The sequence below is a fragment of the Misgurnus anguillicaudatus genome, chromosome 2 (assembly GCF_027580225.2).
Source record: "Misgurnus anguillicaudatus chromosome 2, ASM2758022v2, whole genome shotgun sequence".
In the NCBI taxonomy this organism is placed as follows: Eukaryota; Metazoa; Chordata; class Actinopteri; order Cypriniformes; family Cobitidae; genus Misgurnus; species Misgurnus anguillicaudatus.
The window spans coordinates 14,088,311-14,108,534 of NC_073338.2; the positions used below are offsets into that span (position 1 = coordinate 14,088,311).

Here is a 20,224-nt window from a genome sequence, read left to right on the forward strand (position 1 = left end):
TGTCTGTGGTGTAACAATAAGCAATGGATGTTGGATGGATGTTATAAAAAAGTGCGTGCAAATTGTAAAGAGGATTTTTTAAAGTAAATTTTACAAGTAGTTTTTTTCAGTGAACATTTTTAAAAATACATATTATGGAATATTAAAGGACAAAGTTGAGTCCCCCAAATTTATGTCTGTGGTGTAACAATAAGCAATGGATGTTGAAAAGGTGGAAATGTATCTGGACTACTTCCTGTGTGTAAAGGTCATTGCAGGTACTGATAGATCTGAGGGGTGCATGTTGAATTTTTTCTTATTAATTTTCTTAAATTAAATTTCTGCCAGTTTCATGTGTCGCACTTTATTAGTGTCTGTGATGTTATTTTAATAACTTGCAGATCTGATATATTTTATTCAAAAACTTACAGTTTTATATCTCCCTTGATCTTAAAATCATCATGATGGCAGCCTTCATTTTAGAAGTCTGGATTTTTGCTAATTTGTCTGTTTTGTTACTGTCAGCATTACCGTTTTTAATTGTAAAACAATATTGGACAATGTTTTACACTGGTCAAGATTTGAAGTGGATCAAAATCTTTAATAAAAATTTACATAAAACCAATCCCTAATACCCATTCTAGTCTCAGGACAAGTTTGATCAACTTTTTGATCCACATAAATTGCTGACTAGTATATTTTTCTCAATATAGCATTTTAAAATGCAATAAAATAAATAAAACATTTAACGAGCATTTTTACAAATCTGCCATTGCGGGATGCCTCAAATGATTAGCATATTTTCAATACATTTACAGTAGTTTACCGCACTAGTAAATCTTGATTAAAATTAACAACGAATACTTTGACTACATAAGTGAGTCACTTGAGATGCAGAACTTGAATGACAAGTAACTTGTGATGACGGTATGTGAAAAATCTCATGCAAAACCAGACTTTACTTTTATACTCTGCTTCATACTTGGATGATAAAAGTTTTTGACAATTTCTCACAGCCGCAGGTCCCAAAAGTTAAACAAACGGGATAACCTAAATTGAGAGCAATTATTAGACATGATCCCCCGTTATTGGCAATGTGAAGTTAAAACAACATGCCATTCAATTAGACTGGTACTGACCATATCACTGGCATCTGCTACAGAAATACGGGTTAGAATGTGACCATACAACTGTTGTTCTCTTAACTAATTTCCAAGAGACATTCTTTCCTAAACTTCACGTAAACTACTAAGATGAAGCACCTTGACGTTAAAAATGACACACGGCGTAGAGATGTGTGATGCTCTGTGATTTGTAAAGTAGGACAGTCATTACGCAATGATGTTGCTGCCACTGTGCTTTGTCATCGATACCATTGTGTCTCAATAGGACTGTTTATACAATCCAATAAAATAAAAAGATTATTTTTTGTCTTGTCATGTGAGGTCAAACTGAGAAAAGCTTTCTGAGTAGTTTCTTTCTTTGATCAAATAATAGAGAGAGAGAGTCCCAAATACAACTCTCATACATATATATAAAAAACCTAAACAATTCACTGCGCTAAAATAATCATACTATTTACAGTATAATACTGTAAATCAATATAAAACATTGATTGAAAGCAATTACTCAAAGTGACCAGGATATATTATATAGCCTCATCACTGTATTACAAAAAATATATGCTGTATAACAAACAATGACTAACAGTACTTCGACAGCATTTCGTAATCTTTCTTGATGTCAAAATCAAAAGTTGTATCTTATAAGATCAGTTAATGTTAAGTGAACTAACATGAACAATTATTGTCCTTGCATTAACAAAAACTATGTTAAAACACTTCCTTAATGTTAGTTCATGTTAGCTAACCTTATTCACTGTAAAAAGGTGAACTTTTTATAATGGTACCGCCCCGGTGACAGATAGGGACCATTTTTGACCATACTATTTCAATATACAATAATTTAATTCATAAACACCAGTATTATCATGTGATTCATAAAACTAAATCCAGTTACACAGATCTTTTGTGTATGTTTCAGCAATAATCCATGACGTCAAACCTGTATTTCCATACCCATCTAATTCCTGTACAACTCCTTAATAAAGCACTGGGCGTGGCCATGCACAGTCCAGTTTTGGCAAGACGGAGCCCTTTTTAAAAGACAAGCAAACAGGATTTCGTTCACATTTTACATTTTGCCCAAGTGTGAAGGTCTAAGAGGAACAAGAAGATAACAGAGGTAATAGAAACATAACTTCATATGATTTGCATGATGGCTTCTGTAATCTCTATGAATAGTTTGATTCTTATATTTTAATTTAAAATTAAAGCTTACATTTCAGGCTCAATTTAAATGGTTTATTTTAAATTTAGTTTACACGAGAAATGATCAGTTCTTAATTTTATTTTCATTTATTATTAACTTTTAGTTAAACTTTTAGTTTTTAATTATTATAATCTAAAAAATGATTACATAGTACAGTCATTGAAATGCAGCATTAAGTACAAACAACTTTTTGACAAGTTAAATTTGTTTAATTTAATTTGTTAAAAAGTAACAATGTGACAAAAATGCCTTTTTTACAGTGTAAAGATTGAATTTGCATTTGAACCAGAAAGTGGGCACAGACTCTGATAAGAACCTTGTTTTGAAGGTTAAAATTCAAGTAAAGGCGCAAAAAATAGCTCTAGCTGGTGCTAGCCTTTTTACAAAGTACACCTTTGCACGTAAAAAGTTCATATTGGTACCTCAGAGGATATAAATCGGTCCAAAGAGTGCATTATAGTACCGCAAGGGTACATACTAGGACCTTTTTAGTTTAAGGGTATTGTCACAGTTGCAGCTTGGAATAATTTTGTAACCATGTTTTCTGACAGTGTATATCCTATTAACTTCATTATGATCTTTTCCTCAGACATGGACAGCAGACTGGTATTTTTGGTGGCATTTGTGATCGCCTCTGCCGTGCCCTCTATTAAGGCTGATTGGAACGCAACTCCCTTAAATGTAAGAATGCCGTCCGGTCATATGTTAAGGCATGAATGACTTTCGCGTGCCTTTCCAATAAGAGATCTGACATAATTGATTAGATGTTATTGTTATGAAAAGGGTGTTGGTTTTTAACAATACCCGCCCTGAGATTTTTTTGCTTGTTCTTACTTACAGTACAACATCACACGCAATGATTGTGGGAAAACTAAATTGTGTGTGGAAAGACCGACCGGATGTGACCCTTCGGGCACCTCAAATTGCTCCTTTACCTCCACGCAATTTAACCCCATGAGTGTGAGTCTGTCTTTCGAGCTCAGCGGTAACTCCACCGGATACATCGCCCTGGCAGCCGGAGGGAGCACTAATATGGCTCAGGTAAATTCCCCTAGATTTAAAAACTATGGCTTTTGGCCCATTCCTTTGCTTAAGCCAAAGGTGCTGATATTTTGTATGCAAGTATGTCAGTGCTATCTGCTTGATCATCTCTGTGTTCAAACTGGAAAGACCTGTTAAACGTATCGCATACACGTACCTACCCAGTTTCACTGCAGATGATGCTTATGGCTAAATTGAGTCATCGGTCTGCTGTCACTCATAAACGCGTGGCGTTCATTTTTATTGCAATCTATATTTAAAGCAATATCACATGAGTGACAGGAATGACAAAACCATTGTCTTAAGAAAAAAGTAAATCAAGTCTAACTAGAATTCAGGTGCCTGCTGTAAACCCTGTTTGCATTACCAAAAACATCATCTTTGTCTATACCAACAGACATGAATCATGACTTGCTCTTTATGATAACATTTCCTTGTCCTTTTTTTTGCAGGGGCGTAATGTTGTCTTTGTCTGTGGCAATAATAATGGCACTTTCTTCTTCAAAACTGCAAATCTCACTGCAAACAATACACTGCAAGAGACAACTTCAGTAAGTCATTTCTGTCCATATTATTTTAGCACCTCCCCCTTAAACATTTTTTACAAGTAAATGCATCTGATGTATGAATACACATACGTATTATGTCTTGATATTTAAAGCGGCATCTGTTATTTTTACAGCCTACTGTAACAGATATCCAGTATAATCTGAAACCGCCAAGCATAATTCAGTGTGCTTTTAAGATCCCCATCAATTTTACCATCAACAACGATGCCCTGAGCATCCTGGGCATTAACTCCACAACGTTCAACATCAGCACCATCGCTAATGCAACATTTACTGCAAACTTTGAAGTCTTTCAGGGTGATGTCAACGGTAAGTTTTCTTAAGATGTGACAGTGAACATGCACAATATACACAGACTGAACGCATATTGATTTTAACCACTTTATTTTATAGGAACTGTGCTTATAGGAACGGCAAAGAGCACATTTGGTGGCCCAATCACTGTTAATCTGGCTAACGTCAATTCTTCTATTGCCACAACCACCGTTGCACCAAGCACAACCAAGAAAACAACAAGCGGCAGCGCCTCACCCTTCGGTCTAATGAGTAATGGTAAGTAAACATCTCGAAAGTTCTCGATTCCTGTGTTATATCGCATAAAACTTTCCTAAAACTCTTTCTTTTAACTCTCTCAGCTCTCCTGCTTGCTGCCATCGCTCTGCGTTTGCTCTGAACGACTCGTGGAAAGGACTTTTTTCTGAAGTATTTTTGTTGTTTTGGCTTTGTTTGGTGAAGTCAAACAGATTGTTCACAAACATATAGGAAGCCCGCTAAGTTTTCAAATGCAGGGTATTGAACATATGTCTGTGAGTATGTTTGGATAAACTGGGACAATAATGTCATATTTCTTGTTGATAATCCATGTAGTGGAAATAACTAAGCAGGGCAACTCACTTTTGTATTTTGCCCGGTGATTTGAAGTTACAATAAAGCTGACTGAATAAACCACACATGCAGTAGATGATTTTATAAACATAATGAATATAACATTTTTTTTGTTCTTTTGTGATGTTGAAAATGTGCACTAGACATAATTATACTGAGCTCTTTTCCTCTTTTCGAGTCATTTGCAGGTTACCGGGGCTAGTTGTCACACAAAAAATAATGTATCAAGCATCGGTTAGATAAAAGCAATGAAAAATATATTACTAAAGACACACCTGTTGACCAAGCTGTCACATTGAAACCATTAAACTGCAGGCTAAATTTCAATGCAATTTTTATAACGATTTCATGTACTGTATACAAATAGCCCCAGTCTCCCAAAATGCACATTATGCCTATTTATTTTATATGTTACAATGTTAATATTTATACTGCATATGTGTGTTTTGTATGATGCCTTTATCTGTGTGCTTCCACTGAACATTGTATGCTATTGACTTACCGGTATTTACTTATAGGACTTTTGTTGGTGTAACCCAATGTAGCTGTTTAATTCATTCAGTCATAATAAATAAACTTGTTTGACTTTGACAAAAACGACGTTTTCTTTGCTGTAAGTCTGAAATTAATGAAGAGACTTTGGACGGACTTTGGAGGTGCTTTACCTGACTAGACTTTTTGTATAAACAAAAAGTAAAGTCACACCAAACATTAGTCATTTGTGTCTGTATATATACTCACAGAATCTCTCACAAAACACTTTAGGTTTTTTCTGCAGGTCAAAATTCACACGTCCATATAGGCTAGAATCAAAGATTAACATCTCTTTTTGGCTTTTAAGGAATAATGAGTTCATTGCTTAGCACAATGGTTTGTTTAAGTATCTCATTATCTGGATAAGATGGCATGAATACTTTAAAGGACGTCATAGGTGCAGGTGTATTTAGTTTAAGGAACAGATAAACATTCTCTCTCTCTCTTAGATGTACTGATAAACAAATGCCTTTTCGGATATAAGGCCATGGGCCATGTACGTGACAGTAGACAGCTACAGCATCTCTAAACACATATTTTCAGGACAGTGAGATCATATGAGAAATAATATGGATTTTGTGGCATTATTATTATTACTATTATCAGAGTAAGCTTACATATATTAAATAGTTTGAAACTAAAGGGGAGAGCGCCATCTGTTGTTACAGGTTGTTGCAATTCTAGATATATTGGTACAGTCAGCTCCATAAATGTTGGAACAGAGACACATTTTGTGCAACGTTTATTCCAGTTGCAGTCATATAATGAAAATTGGGTTCATGGAGAGGATAATGCAACCATCCACCCAACCTACAGCCACAGCTTCCAAATGCAAATGCAAATGCAAATGCATTTATAAGGAAGTTATATAATAATAATTTAAAAAGGGGAAGTTACATATTAAACAGCTGTAATTCCTAAACCCTTCATCCAATTTGGATTTGCTTTCCCTAAGTAAATCTGAGAGTATGCACTTTAAGCTTTTTATTCATTATATAACATTATATATGACTGGAATAAATGTTGGTAAACAGCTTAAATAACACAATAACACTTTACTTGAAGGGGTGTTCATAAGACTGACATGACACTTTCATAATCATGACATGATATGTGTTATAAACATGAAGGAGCTTTAATGCACATTTATGACAACTGTCATCAAAGGCGGGGTGCATGATTTTTGAAAAACGCTTGAAAAAGTGGGTCGGCCGAGTACCAAAACACACTTGTAGCCAATCAGCAGTAAGGGGCATGTCAACTAAACTTAATTGTTGCCTGGGTTGCGTATGAATAATGGGGGTCTATCAAAAGAAGGTCCAGATTCTATTGGGGTAGGGGCGAGTTTGTTTAAGTGATTTCAAATATCAACATTGGCTTTCAGAGATCATGCACCCCGCCTTTAACAGGTTTTCCAAAGATATTGAACCAACGCTGCATGGCTTAACCCATTATTGGACTGTTTTCATTTAATTTTAGGTGAATCGGTCTCCAAATGCAATACAATATGATTTTATACATTTGAATTATTATTATTATTGGATAATTGATTTTATTTGTTAAACACATGGAGGAAACGTAAAAAAACATTACGAACTGAAGAATATTCATGACGTTGTAATAAAACTATTTGACAGAGTATTAACACTTAATGACATTTATATAACAAATGATATTTGTACCACTGTAGTTGAGGTCAAGAAAAATATTCATGAGGCTGTTATAAAACTATTTGACAGAGTATTAACACTTAATGACATTTAAATGACATTCATGACACTGTTATAAAACTATATGACAGAGTATTAACACTTAATGGCATTTAAATTACAAATGATATTTGTACCACTGTAGTTGAGGTCAAGAAAAATATTCACGACACTGTTATAAAACTATATGACAGAGTATTAACACTTAATGGCATTTTAATAACAAATTATATTTTTACCACTGTAGTTGAGGTCAAGAAAAATATTCATGACACTGTTATAAAACTATTTGACAGAGTACACTGCAAAAAATGACTTTCTTACTTAGTATTTTTGTCTTGTTTTCAGTAGAAATATCTAAAAATTCTTAAATCAAGATGTATTTTCTTGATGAGCAAAATGACCTAAGAAAATAACACTAGTTTTTAGACAATAAATATAAAATTTAAGTGAATTTGTGCCTAAAACAAGCAAATATATCTGACAATGGAGTGAGAAAATTTTACTTGAATTAAGTGTTTAAGAAAAAAGAAATCTTATTTCACAATTTTTTTTCTTACCCCATTGCCAGATAATTTTGCTTGTTTTAAGTACAATTTCACTTAAATTGTATATTATTTGTCTTAAAACTAGACTTATTTACTTAGGTCATTTTGCTCATCAAGAAAAAGCATCTCAATTTAAGAATTTTTAGATATTTCTACTAAAAACAAGACAAAAATACTAAGTAAGAAAGTTATTTTTTGCAGTGTATTAACACTTCATGACATTTAAATGACATCCATGATGCTGTTATAAAACTATTTGACGGAGTATTAACACTTCATGACATTTAAATGACATTCATGACGCTGTTATAAAACTATTTGACAGAGTATTTACACTTAATGGCATTTTAATAACAAATTATATTTTTACCACTGTAGTTGAGGTCAAGAAAAATATTCATGAGGCTGTTATAAAACTATTTGACAGAGTATTAACACTTAATGGCATTTTAATAACAAATTATATTTTTACCACTGTAGTTGAGGTCAAGAAAAATATTCATGACACTGTTATAAAACTATTTGACAGAGTACACTGCAAAAAAAAATGACTTTCTTACTTAGTATTTTTGTCTTGTTTTCAGTAGAAATATCTAAAAATTCTTAAATCAAGATGTATTTTCTTGATGAGCAAAATGACCTAAGAAAATAATACTAGTTTTTAGACAAAAAAATATAAAATTTAAGTGAATTTGTGCCTAAAACAAGCAAAGATATCTGACAATGGGGTGAGAAAATTTTACTTGAATTAAGTGTTTAAGATAAAATAAATCTTATTTCACAATTTTTTTTCTTACCCCATTGCCAGATAATTTTGCTTGTTTTAAGTACAATTTCACTTAAATTGTATATTATTTGTCTTAAAACTAGACTTATTTAGGTCATTTTGCTCATCAAGAAAAAGTATCTCAATTTAAGAATTTTTCGATATTTCTACTGAAAACAAGACAAAAATACTAAGTAAGAAAGTTATTTTTGCAGTGTATTAACACTTCATGACATTTAAATGACATTCATGAAGCTGTTGTAAAACTATTTGACAGAGTATTAACACTTCATGACATTTAAATGACATTCGTGACGCTGTTGTAAAACTATATGACAGAGTATTTACACTTAATGGCATTTTAATAACAAATTATATTTTTACCACTGTAGTTGAGGTCAAGAAAAATATTCATGACACTGTTATAAAACTATATGACAGAGTATTAACACTTAATGGCATTTTAATAACAAATTATATTTTTACCACTGTAGTTGAGGTCAAGAAAAATATTCATGACACTGTTATAAAACTATTTGACAGAGTACACTGCAAAAAATGACTTTCTTACTTAGTATTTTTGTCTTGTTTTCAGTAGAAATATCTAAAAATTCTTAAATCAAGATGTATTTTCTTGATGAGCAAAATGACCTAAGAAAATAACACTAGTTTTTAGACAATAAATATAAAATTTAAGTGAATTTGTGCCTAAAACAAGCAAATATATCTGACACTGGAGTGAGAAAATTTTACTTGAATTAAGTGTTTAAGAAAAAAGAAATCTTATTTCACAATTTTTTTTCTTACCCCATTGCCAGATAATTTTGCTTGTTTTAAGTACAATTTCACTTAAATTGCATATTATCTGTCCCAAAACTAGACTCATTTACCTAGGTCATTCTGCCCATCAAGAAAAAGCATCTCAATTCAAGAATTTTTAGATATTTCTACTAAAACAAGACAAAAATACTAAGTAAGAAAGTTATTTTTTGCAGTGTATTAACACTTCATGACATTTAAATGACATCCATGATGCTGTTATAAAACTATTTGACGGAGTATTAACACTTCATGACATTTAAATGACATTCATGACGCTGTTATAAAACTATTTGACAGAGTATTTACACTTAATGGCATTTTAATAACAAATTATATTTTTACCACTGTAGTTGAGGTCAAGAAAAATATTCATGAGGCTGTTATAAAACTATTTGACAGAGTATTAACACTTAATGGCATTTTAATAACAAATTATATTTTTACCACTGTAGTTGAGGTCAAGAAAAATATTCATGACACTGTTATAAAACTATTTGACAGAGTACACTGCAAAAAAAAATGACTTTCTTACTTAGTATTTTTGTCTTGTTTTCAGTAGAAATATCTAAAAATTCTTAAATCAAGATGTATTTTCTTGATGAGCAAAATGACCTAAGAAAATAATACTAGTTTTTAGACAAAAAAATATAAAATTTAAGTGAATTTGTGCCTAAAACAAGCAAAGATATCTGACAATGGGGTGAGAAAATTTTACCTGAATTAAGTGTTTAAGATAAAATAAATCTTATTTCACAATTTTTTTTCTTACCCCATTGGCAGATAATTTTTAAGTACAATTTCACTTAAATTGTATATTATTTGTCTTAAAACTAGACTTATTTAGGTCATTTTGCTCATCAAGAAAAAGTATCTCAATTTAAGAATTTTTCGATATTTCTACTGAAAACAAGACAAAAATACTAAGTAAGAAAGTTATTTTTGCAGTGTATTAACACTTCATGACATTTAAATGACATTCATGATGCTGTTATAAAACTATTTCACAGAGTATTAACACTTCATGACATTTAAATGACATTCATGATGCTGTTATAAAACTATATGACAGAGTATTAACACTAAATGACATTTAAATGACAAATTACATTTGTATCACTGGTAAAAAAGTGGTCAGTTATGTTGTCTTGGTAATGTCAAGTTGTCATGATAAGTTTTGATGTATTGGTTTATGTCAAGTTGTCATAACAAAGACATTTTTAACAATGTCATATTTGCATTAAAATGATATAACTGAACCAATGACACTTAATGACTTAATGACTTAAATATCCTAAATGTCATTTCAATGTCATGTCATGATTATGAAGGTGTCATGTCAGTCTTATAAACACCTCTTCAAATAAAGTGTTAGCAATAACACAAAATGGAGCTGACTGTAAGTGCCTTTTGTCTTAAAAAAACTCCTTTCTGTTTCATATTCTTTGTAATGCAACACAATAAATGAAAATAAATAAATGGTTCTTTGAGAAACCAAAACCGGTTCTTCTCTGGCACTGCTCTAAAATCCTTTTAAGCAGCTGTATTTTCATGAAGGTAAACATGCACGCATGGCATTAATTTAAAAGTGTAACTCCTAAAGCGATTGTTCATCCAAACCTTCATGTGATTTAGACTTTTATTACCTTTTTCATCCTCATCAACAAACAAAAAGAAGTTGCTGCTCTCTTTTAAATAATGAAAGCTTATGAAGACCATAAAAAAGCATTTCATAAAAAGCATAAAGGCAGTCAAGATTGTCTATATAACTCTTGTGTCATGTCCTGAGTCTTTTGACCAAGATTTAACCCACTGTTTAAAAAAACTGGCCATAAAAATCTGTATGGAAACGCAGCTTAAACGTCTACTTTCTTTGTTTGTTATGTGAAAGCAGGGGTGTCTGCGGAGGGAGAAGGTAGGACAATTCTAAAGGCCAACGCACTTCTGGGGCTCACAAAGATTAATTTTATTAGTAGTATGGGTGTGGTAGAAGGCCCAAGCTCATATTCTTTCATAGGGCCCAAAATTGCTAGTGGCGCCCCTGCGTGAAAGAAAGAAGAAAGTCAGTCAAACAGGTTTAGAAAACCATGAGGAAGAGGAAATCATAAAGGCCTAAAAGGCAAAATTAAAGCATGCTTGAAAACATTAAAATAGCATCTTATTAACATCCCCATTTGTGAACTTTATTCACTCCCCAAATCTCTTTTTATGTTTATAGTTCATCTGTCTATTATGTGCCTGCCCACGCACACACAACAGCTTATGTTATGTTTGACCACCATAATATGGGTTATAAATAGAGTAAAGTGAGTTTTCTTATGCAATCTAATACACTTTGCACTTACACTACCGCATTGTATATTCTGATATTGTGTGTTATAAACATTTTTATCACTAACATTTAATGCAGAACTAAACATTATATTTATAAAAATTGTATTTGAGCATATTTTATCAATTTGACGAAACGCAGAGTTATATAATGCACTTTACTTTATGTAACTACTCACTGCCCCTAGGGACATAACACTCAGTATTTGGAAGTATATGTGTAAGTATATATTGAGTCACGTTGAGGAAAAACAGGTTAGATCCTGTAAACACACACACACAAATTAAATAAAAACACAGAGCGCACAATAGGGGAAATATACTTTTAGTTTAAATCATAAACCGAATAAAACAGAGCCTTTATATGTGACTGTTTAAACGGTTGAAGGCGTATTTATAACACCTTTCTCAATGCAAGACTGTCCTATTAACTTCAAAATATAGTCATAAGTGTCTACTATAGACCGCTCTCATTATTTTGAGCTATTCTCAGATATCTGTGGAGACTGTTTTAATTATAGCGGAAGGAGAAAGACACTTAAAATAGATCAAAATGTTACACTTTCCTTGATTGAATCATCTTCATTTAAATGATCTCATCAAAGTAAGTTTGATCTCATCAAAGTAATTTTTTAGACTTCACAGCGACTCATCACTAGGCAACGTTTACAATAGCAAGTTGAAATGCCAACTTGATTGTACCCTAAAAGCAGACAGCCCTGTCCAAGATGCATAAACATTAGGGGTGCACCAATGTATCTGCCTATAATAAGATCAGTAAAATCAATTTTTTTCCCACTGTTGGATATCGGCCGATTTTTTTTTTTTTTACAATGATTGGTGCAAAATACAGAACTCATATCGAGTGATTACTTTGCATTGGGTCACAATGACAAGAGAATTGCAGTTTGTACAACACAATAATTTGAAATACGGAGTTTAAAGCAAAACTATCGGTATCTATCGGTATCGGCAGATGTATTTCTAATCGAATATCATTAGAAATTTTGTATTGGTGCATTCCTAATAAATATCCAAGATATTGGTATAATAATAAACACATGGTGAAAAGACGAACAAATAAGATTTGCCACAATTTCTTGGATCAAGTTATCAAGCCATACATAACATTTCATGGTAACAAGCACTATTCTCTTCATTTTCTAAAAACAAAAACAAATAAGAGCTGAGTGACTAAGTGACCTATTTCAAATCAATAATACTGATTCACTAACATACTGTATCATGGGTACATTACAACGTTTGGGTTATTTACTGCCCCCTTTGTATGTTTAGGTTTATATCACTTAAATGTACTCTGTTGTAGCTATAGTAAACTAAAATATAGTACATAATAGATGCATTGCACAAGAGAAAACGCAACATTCCTAGCTATATATATGAGGAAAAAAGAGATGAACACAAAGAACAGAAGATTCAATGTATTTTAAAGTGAAAATCCTGTCTTCCCTATTCTTATCTCTCATCAGCCCAGCATGTTGATGCCAAAGGGCTATCATTTGTTTCCAAACCCCCTAATTTCCCACCCACACTTGACTTTTCCTTGTCCTCCATCTCTGCCTTATTAACTCTCTCCCTCTCTCCATACTGAAAATTGTGGAAGGCGTTTTTGTCCTCCACACCGATTCCTCTTTTTCATCCTTTCTTCTTCTACTTCTTTTTCTTCTGAAAGCGTCTGAACTGATTCTGTATTGCCAAAGCTGCTTTCTCTGTCTCTGGAGCCTCCAGATCGATGTCGATCTCCTCTTCAGGTTCTTGTGTAGAGGGCTTTCCCGTTTTGTCCGTCACCTTCTCCTGGGGGACTGAAGGGCACAAGGCACATAAAATACAAGAGATGGCATATTTGAGGGAACTGCTGCAATATTTCCTCTGTTTAATGCAAATATATCTTGTCTAGTCAAATATCCAGAACGTTTTTAAAGCTCTGACCTCATTTATTTAGCAGATAGGTTTTTGTAAAGGCTTTTGGATTCAGTTATGTGTGGGTGATGAGAAATGACTCTGACCTTACTATCTATGGGTGCAGCAAATCTCTACTAGATAGATTTTTGTGTGTGCGTGTGAGAGAGATAGAGAGAGAGAAAACACAATAGGCTATGAGTACATATCTGGAGGATGAAAGGATTTTTCTATGCTTTGTGGTATTGTTAAGGCATCAAAAAGCTTGTGTATTATATGCAAATTTTGGTGTTATAAAATCTTAACCGTTGTGCATCCGAGGAGCTCAAAACACCATCTGTATCAAAAAATGGTATAATGATAATAACCAAATGCTCTTGACATGCATTATACGTTTATTAAATATTTTCTCTTAACAAACATACTGATGTGTCTTGAGACAAAACAATGGCACTGATATATGCTAAGATATGTCAGTGCACAACCCTATATCACGAAATTGCGTGACTATTTCACGCATGGACCAGCTTTGCCGCGTTTGAGCGTGAGCATGTCACGCTTTTCTGTTTGTGTCACTGTCACATATTGGTTACTCAACTTTTTTGTCCTATTTTCAAACCATTGTCGCTTCAGTTTAGGGTTAGATTTGGTGCTTGTGTTATATGTCACTTTAAGTATTTGTCACTTTAAGTATTGGTTTATAAAAAAAGATAATACTTATTCTTTTATATTTTCTAAACTTTAACCAATTGTCACCTGACGTTGGGTTGGAGTTTGTTTAGGTAAGGATGTAATTTTATGTAAATCTAACCCTAAACCGAAGCGACAATGGTAAGAAATTAGGACAAAAAAGTTGAGTAACCAATACGTGACAGTGACACAAACAGAAAGCGTGACATGCTCACGCTCAAACGTGGCAAAGCGTGACATTTTCACAAAGGTCCATACGTGAAATAGTCACGCAATTTCGTGATACTGGGTTGCAGTGCAAGGTGATTTTAAATTAAAGGGGACATTTCACGAGACTTTTTTAAGATGTCAAATAAATCTTTGGTGTCTCCAGAGCACATGTGAAGTTTTAGCTCAAAATATCATATAGATAATTTATTAAAGCAATTTGTTGTGCTGTTTTGTGTGTGTCATTTTAAATGGAAATGAGCTGATCTCTGTACTAAATGACAGTGCTTTTCCCCTTCTGATATCACAAAGGAGAGCCAAATTTCAATGACCTATTTTTCACATGCTTGCAGAGAATGGTTTAGCAAAACAATGTTACTGGGTTGATCTTATTAACATTTTCTAGGTTGATAGAAGCACTGGGCACCCAAATATTGCACTTAAACATGGAAAAAGTCAGATTTTCATGATATGTCTGTCAGGACTCTGCCACGAGAGTCTGTTTTATATTTATGTTTTTTAGTGATGGCAGGGTTCTGACAGTCTCTTGTTTCATGTGGAGGCTCATGCCTTGTTTATTGTGGCATGTGCCTCTGGTGTCTCGTCTCTAGTCCCCGCCCCCCTTGTTCTCCCTGTTAATTATTCATTATCAGTTATCCCTCGCACCTGTGTTAACCTCGTTTAGTTCCCCTATTTAATCTCCTCTTGTCTCTTGTCTTGTGCTGGTTCATTGTGTTCATTCGTGCCATGTTGCTGTATGTCATGCTGTTCTTCAGTTTAGTTTTAGTCTTGTTAATCAAGTTGTGTCTGTATTTTGTATATCATGTTTTATGTAGTTTTGCCCCCTCGTGGGCTTTTTGTTTCATGTTTAAAGTAGGGATGCACCGAATCCAGGATTCGGATTCGGATTCGGCCGAATACTGGGCTTTTTGACGGGGTTCGGGTTCGGCCGAATCCTAGATTTTTTTTCCACCGAACCGAACCCTAGGCTTGCGCTACGCTGGTCGACGTCACGCGGCCGTTGATTACACACATCGGGTGCTGACGTGGAGATGCGCTTTTTCTTCCGGTGAGCCTTAGGGGTTGGACACACCAAAACTTTTAAACACGGCTGAAAACGCCTTGAGGACGCCAAATGCCAGCTGTTTTTCAGCCGAGCGCTTGGTCGCAGTGATGCTTCAGCTGTGAGCCGGTTGGTTGCTGTGGTAATGTCCCGCCCCTCCTCCACTGTAATTGGACGGCCGTGTGAAGACTGTGACATTGACGAGCGGAGCGTCTAACTCAAAGTATATAGTTTTCAGCGCGGAGCTGCTTGCTTATTGGAAAAACGAGCGTGTCGCAACGCATCGCTTTCATTATGCATAGGCTTATGGTAATTGTCAAAATAGTTTTCCAACTTGTCATGCTGGCATAATGTACAGTTAAAATTAAATAAAATGAAAAATACGCTGCTGTTGACGTTGTTTACTTCATTAATGTGTTTAACTGTGTTAATGGAATAAGGATGCGAGTAGGATTCGGTATTCGGTTTCGGATTCGGCCGAATCTTAAACGGTGGATTCGGGATTCGGCCGAACCTAAAAAATCTGGATTCGGTGCATCCCTAGTTTAAAGTAATAAATGTTCTATGTTCACTCCCCGATATCGTTTGCGTTTGGGTTCATTCGACCTCTGTTCCTGACAATGTCCCCTTTAAGACTCAAACATGCATTTTAGTCTGGGACTATAAGCCCTGTCTAGGAAACCGCCCCAGAATCCTTAATGAGGTGGTTTCCCAGACAGGGATTAGCTTAAACCAGGACTAGGCCTAAGTTTAATTAGAAAATATAACTCAATTTTACAAACATGCCTTACTAAAAACATTACTTGCATGTAATTTTCTTTGCTGATATCTGATTATATACCGATAGCTTTGCTTTTACTCATTGGTTCAAATTAATGTCGTGAAATCCTAAAAGTAAAGATCGTACAGACTGCAATTTTGTTGTCACTGTGATCTAATTCAAAATAATCACACAGCATGAGTCCTGATGTGTTTTTCACCTCTTTTGATTGCCAGGATGTAATCTGTCCTGATCCAGTAGTAGAAAAAATTTGTTTTATCTGCTAATAACAATTATAGGCCAATATATGTGCATCCCTAATCATAAAGACATACATTTTGTATTTATGTATAAAATATGGTATAATGCATACAGATGACAACGCCCCCAGAAACGCACCTTTTTCATTGTTGGTGGAGCCCTGGGTGTTGTTGGGAGGATCAGAAGAACTGTTCTGGAAGAAAGAGACAGAAACATTTGGGTTCCACATTGTCTCTGAGCCTTCAGACATTCATTAAGAGTAAAAACAACTTTTTGACTTCTGAGTGAATCTACATGCCATTGAATTCAGTTTGCAATCAAATTAAAGGTAGGGTATCACATTTTTGAAAAATGCTAACGGTAGCCGACTAGCAATGAAATCATGATCCCACCCTCCATTCAAATTTGCCATCCAAAGTCACGCCTCTTTCAAAACACATGAACACGCACAGATCACACGGTCACGTCTCATGTCTCATTCACCAGTGAGAAAACTTTGCAGTACAAAGTGAATAACATTTCCAAATTAACCAACATAAACGACTTGTTTACATCAGAATTAGTTAAAGCACACTTTCGGTTGTGTAGACGTTGTAAATATATCGTTACGCTAATCCGTAAACCAACACAAATTTTATAAGCAACACAATGTTTCATCAAAGTAAAATATCTGAATCCATCTCAATACAAATATATTGCGTACCTACCTTACCAAAATAAACAGTGCAACGACCCTTTCAGACCCTTTGCCTCCTGCAGCTGTTTGCATCTCATGGTAAAGCAGTAAACTTACCGATGTTCATTTGGGTTTTTGCTCTTTGCTGATCCAGGCAGTTTTTGCTGTTGTTGTTATAAAAAATGTCTTTCGTTTTATGGCTCCTGTGCAGGTTGTTATTCAGCAGAAAAGTTTGCCATTCTCCCTCTGTTTACAGACGGGAGATGAGCGCACGTGAATGCGCCGATGACTTATGGTGTCTGCGTGAACAGGCTGCGCGGTGGCATTCAAATTACGCTTACGTATGAGGGACAAAAAGGCAACGTCAGTTCGGACCGATATCTATGATTGGATGAAAATGTTTTGGTCCTACGCCTTTCACAGATGACAAAAATTTCTACAAATACATTTAAAGTACTTAACATAGCGATTGCTATCAGGATGTGAGGAGACTTTTAACCAGCATCACTAAAAATGTTTCTGGATCAAATGAGATACCCCTTTAAAACCACACAGGTGCTTTTATCAGACACAGTGTTAAAGACCCACTAATCCACATCTGTTTAATCCCCTGCTTTCAATTCTGTGTCCAATCTGAAAAAGTGGCACTCAGCCCTGGAAAGAATCCACATAATATGCAAACACAACATTAAGCTTAGTGTGTGCAGTATGTCCATGTGAATATGTGTGTGTTACTCTGCTGATGGCTTATTCTGTTCTTCTAATTAAAAAAAAATCCCAAAACCCTTGCTGACGTTTGATACCAACAGGGACCCAATTAAAGGTTTATGTACTTGATGTAAAGAACTTACACACAAATGTATTTGAGTGTCCTCAGCATGAGTAAACAACTTGAGGCCAAAATGCACTCAGTATATCTGTGACCTTGCTCCTTCAATTATGAGAATAAAATGAGATGTTGCCCTAGATTTGGTATTTATATTTTTATACAATGACATCGAAATTGTGTCAGCTTCAAAATATTTGCCATGTTTATTTACCTAACATAGAGACTAACATAAGAGCATCTTTTCAATATATAGAGCAAGTTGCATGTATCGTTCAGCAATGTATTTCCAGTCAAAGCAACTCTCTCTCTCTCTCTCTCTCTCTCTCTCTCTCTCTCTCTCTCTCTCTCTCTTTCCTTCTCCCCCTGAGTTTTTAAAATAATATCAAGCTTTATCCAAAAACAATATAACTTTTGTCCTAGCTGTTTGTTTTTCAGGGTGTGTTGTCTTATTTAAGTAGGTCATACTGTATGCACTTCTGTCTTTCATACTTTTATTTATTTAATAATGATGATAAAATGAAAATCTCCTGCTGGGTCACCATGTGTTGGTTATTATCTTGTTCTCTGTGTTGTGTTACCTGAACGAGCACATTATTTTCATCTCACACAGCAGTGATACAAACAGCCCTATGGCAAATTTCCATCTGCTAATGAGCCAAACTCATCATCAAGGTCAAGCTCCCCTGAGATTTGAATTAATTGACAATTAATGGAAGACCCCCTCCCCACCAATTCTTTTAAAAGCATCACATTTTGATTTTAAAAACCAAGAAATGTAATATTTATCTTTTCTTATTTGAAGAACAGCATTTGAAATATTAAATGTTTGGTGATGTAATGTATCTCTCTTTGCCTAGATCTCAGTATTACAATAATGCAAAATGCATATTTTACTTGGTTTGAAAGATTACAGTCATGCATTTACTCGTTCATTTATATAAATAAAAAGCAGATGTACTGTGAACGAGATGCAGTAAATGTAATTCTACAATCTATTAAACTTTTGAGTTACTCTGTAGGCTAAGAGACTGAAGTAAATAAATATCACTCACCTTACTCATAATGAGCGACACTAAATTTCCTTTGATTTACAGCGTCAATATAAAACACAAGTGTATTTTTCTGGTTTGATAAAGTGATTTGAGAAATCTGTCAGAACAACTGTACCGAGAATATTATGCAGAGCACTGCATCTTCATCTCTCATCCAGATAAATCACGCCCCCCTTCTCCCTCTCCCTCTCCCTCTCTCTCTCTCTCTCTCTCTCTCTCTCTCTCTCTCATGTGCGGTCTGTTGAGAGCAATTCCTTGATTTTTTCAAAGCATTTTGTTGATTTAAAGGGGCCATGGCATGAAAATCTGACTTTGTCCATGTTTTAATGCTATGACTGGGTCATCAGTGCTTCTATTAAACTAGAAAATGTGAAAAAGATCAACCCAGTAGCTTAGTTTTGGTAAACCATTCTCTACAAGCAGATGAAAAAATAGGTAGTTGATATTTGGCTCTCCTTATGATGTCATAAGGAGCTCTTATTATAATAATACCACCCCTTAATCTGCACTATCCAACCACAGCACTGACATTCAGAGCCGGCGCCAGACCATAACTAACGGGGGCACGCGGCTTTCAACTGGGGGGCATGTAATCAGCAACAATAACTTGCAAAAACAACAAACAGTGCAAGCGCACACTCATACAACTGGTACAGACTGTCAGCTCATTTCCCGTATAAAGTGCAGAAGATCACAAACTACTCAGTATTACCATAATCACGTCGCAACAAAAAAAGATTGACAATTATATGCTGTTAACGTTCTATAGCCACACTTCACATTAAAGCTTACGCAAATTAAAACGACACATAACTTACCTTTAAAAAAAGCTGAACGCAGCTTGTGCGAACATTAAACTTCCTTAAAACAGTGTCCTGTAGATTAGATAATTTCGCCTCGACCTTGTTGGCTTTAATCTCCTAGTTTGAGCCAACCGGTGTTTGCATGAAGTCAGATGGAGCAGGCGGTGCTGGTTCGTTCTAAATTTTCTAATATCCATATTTTACATGATCCATAAAATGCAGCGAAAAAACACGTTGCTAGTATCAAGTCACATTAATATGCTAAAGACGTAATGATGCATAATACACCGCAATGCAACCAATCAGAGAAACTAGTATACTTTAATTAATAAAAGCATATATCAACTATATTTTCCTCATTTTATTACATTAAATGTCATGAAACATTCAATGTTTAATTTATTTTAATTATTCTTGATATATATTAAATTAATTAAAAACTGTGTAGGGG

The 20,224-nt window shown here is 34.5% G+C and overlaps 2 protein-coding genes across 2 annotated transcripts; one reads left to right on the top strand and one right to left on the bottom strand.

Annotated features, from left to right (window-relative positions):
* The first annotated feature begins 2,091 nt into the window (after window positions 1-2,091).
* Window positions 2,092-5,004, top strand: LOC129441820 (uncharacterized). The gene is made up of 7 exons (XM_055201524.2): window positions 2,092-2,223; window positions 2,900-2,991; window positions 3,151-3,351; window positions 3,804-3,902; window positions 4,034-4,229; window positions 4,314-4,472; window positions 4,556-5,004. The coding sequence occupies exons 2-7, from the start codon at window positions 2,902-2,904 to the stop codon at window positions 4,591-4,593; spliced, it is 783 nt and encodes a 260-aa protein (XP_055057499.2). The 5' UTR covers window positions 2,092-2,223; window positions 2,900-2,901; the 3' UTR covers window positions 4,594-5,004.
* A 7,679-nt stretch (window positions 5,005-12,683) lies between these two features.
* On the bottom strand, window positions 12,684-19,142 carry pcp4l1 (Purkinje cell protein 4 like 1). The gene is made up of 3 exons (XM_055201526.2): window positions 18,971-19,142; window positions 16,552-16,606; window positions 12,684-13,335 (listed from the first exon to the last, which is right to left on the bottom strand). The coding sequence occupies exons 1-3, from the start codon at window positions 18,977-18,979 to the stop codon at window positions 13,184-13,186; spliced, it is 216 nt and encodes a 71-aa protein (XP_055057501.1). The 5' UTR covers window positions 18,980-19,142; the 3' UTR covers window positions 12,684-13,183.
* Between the last annotated feature and the right edge of the window lie 1,082 nt (window positions 19,143-20,224).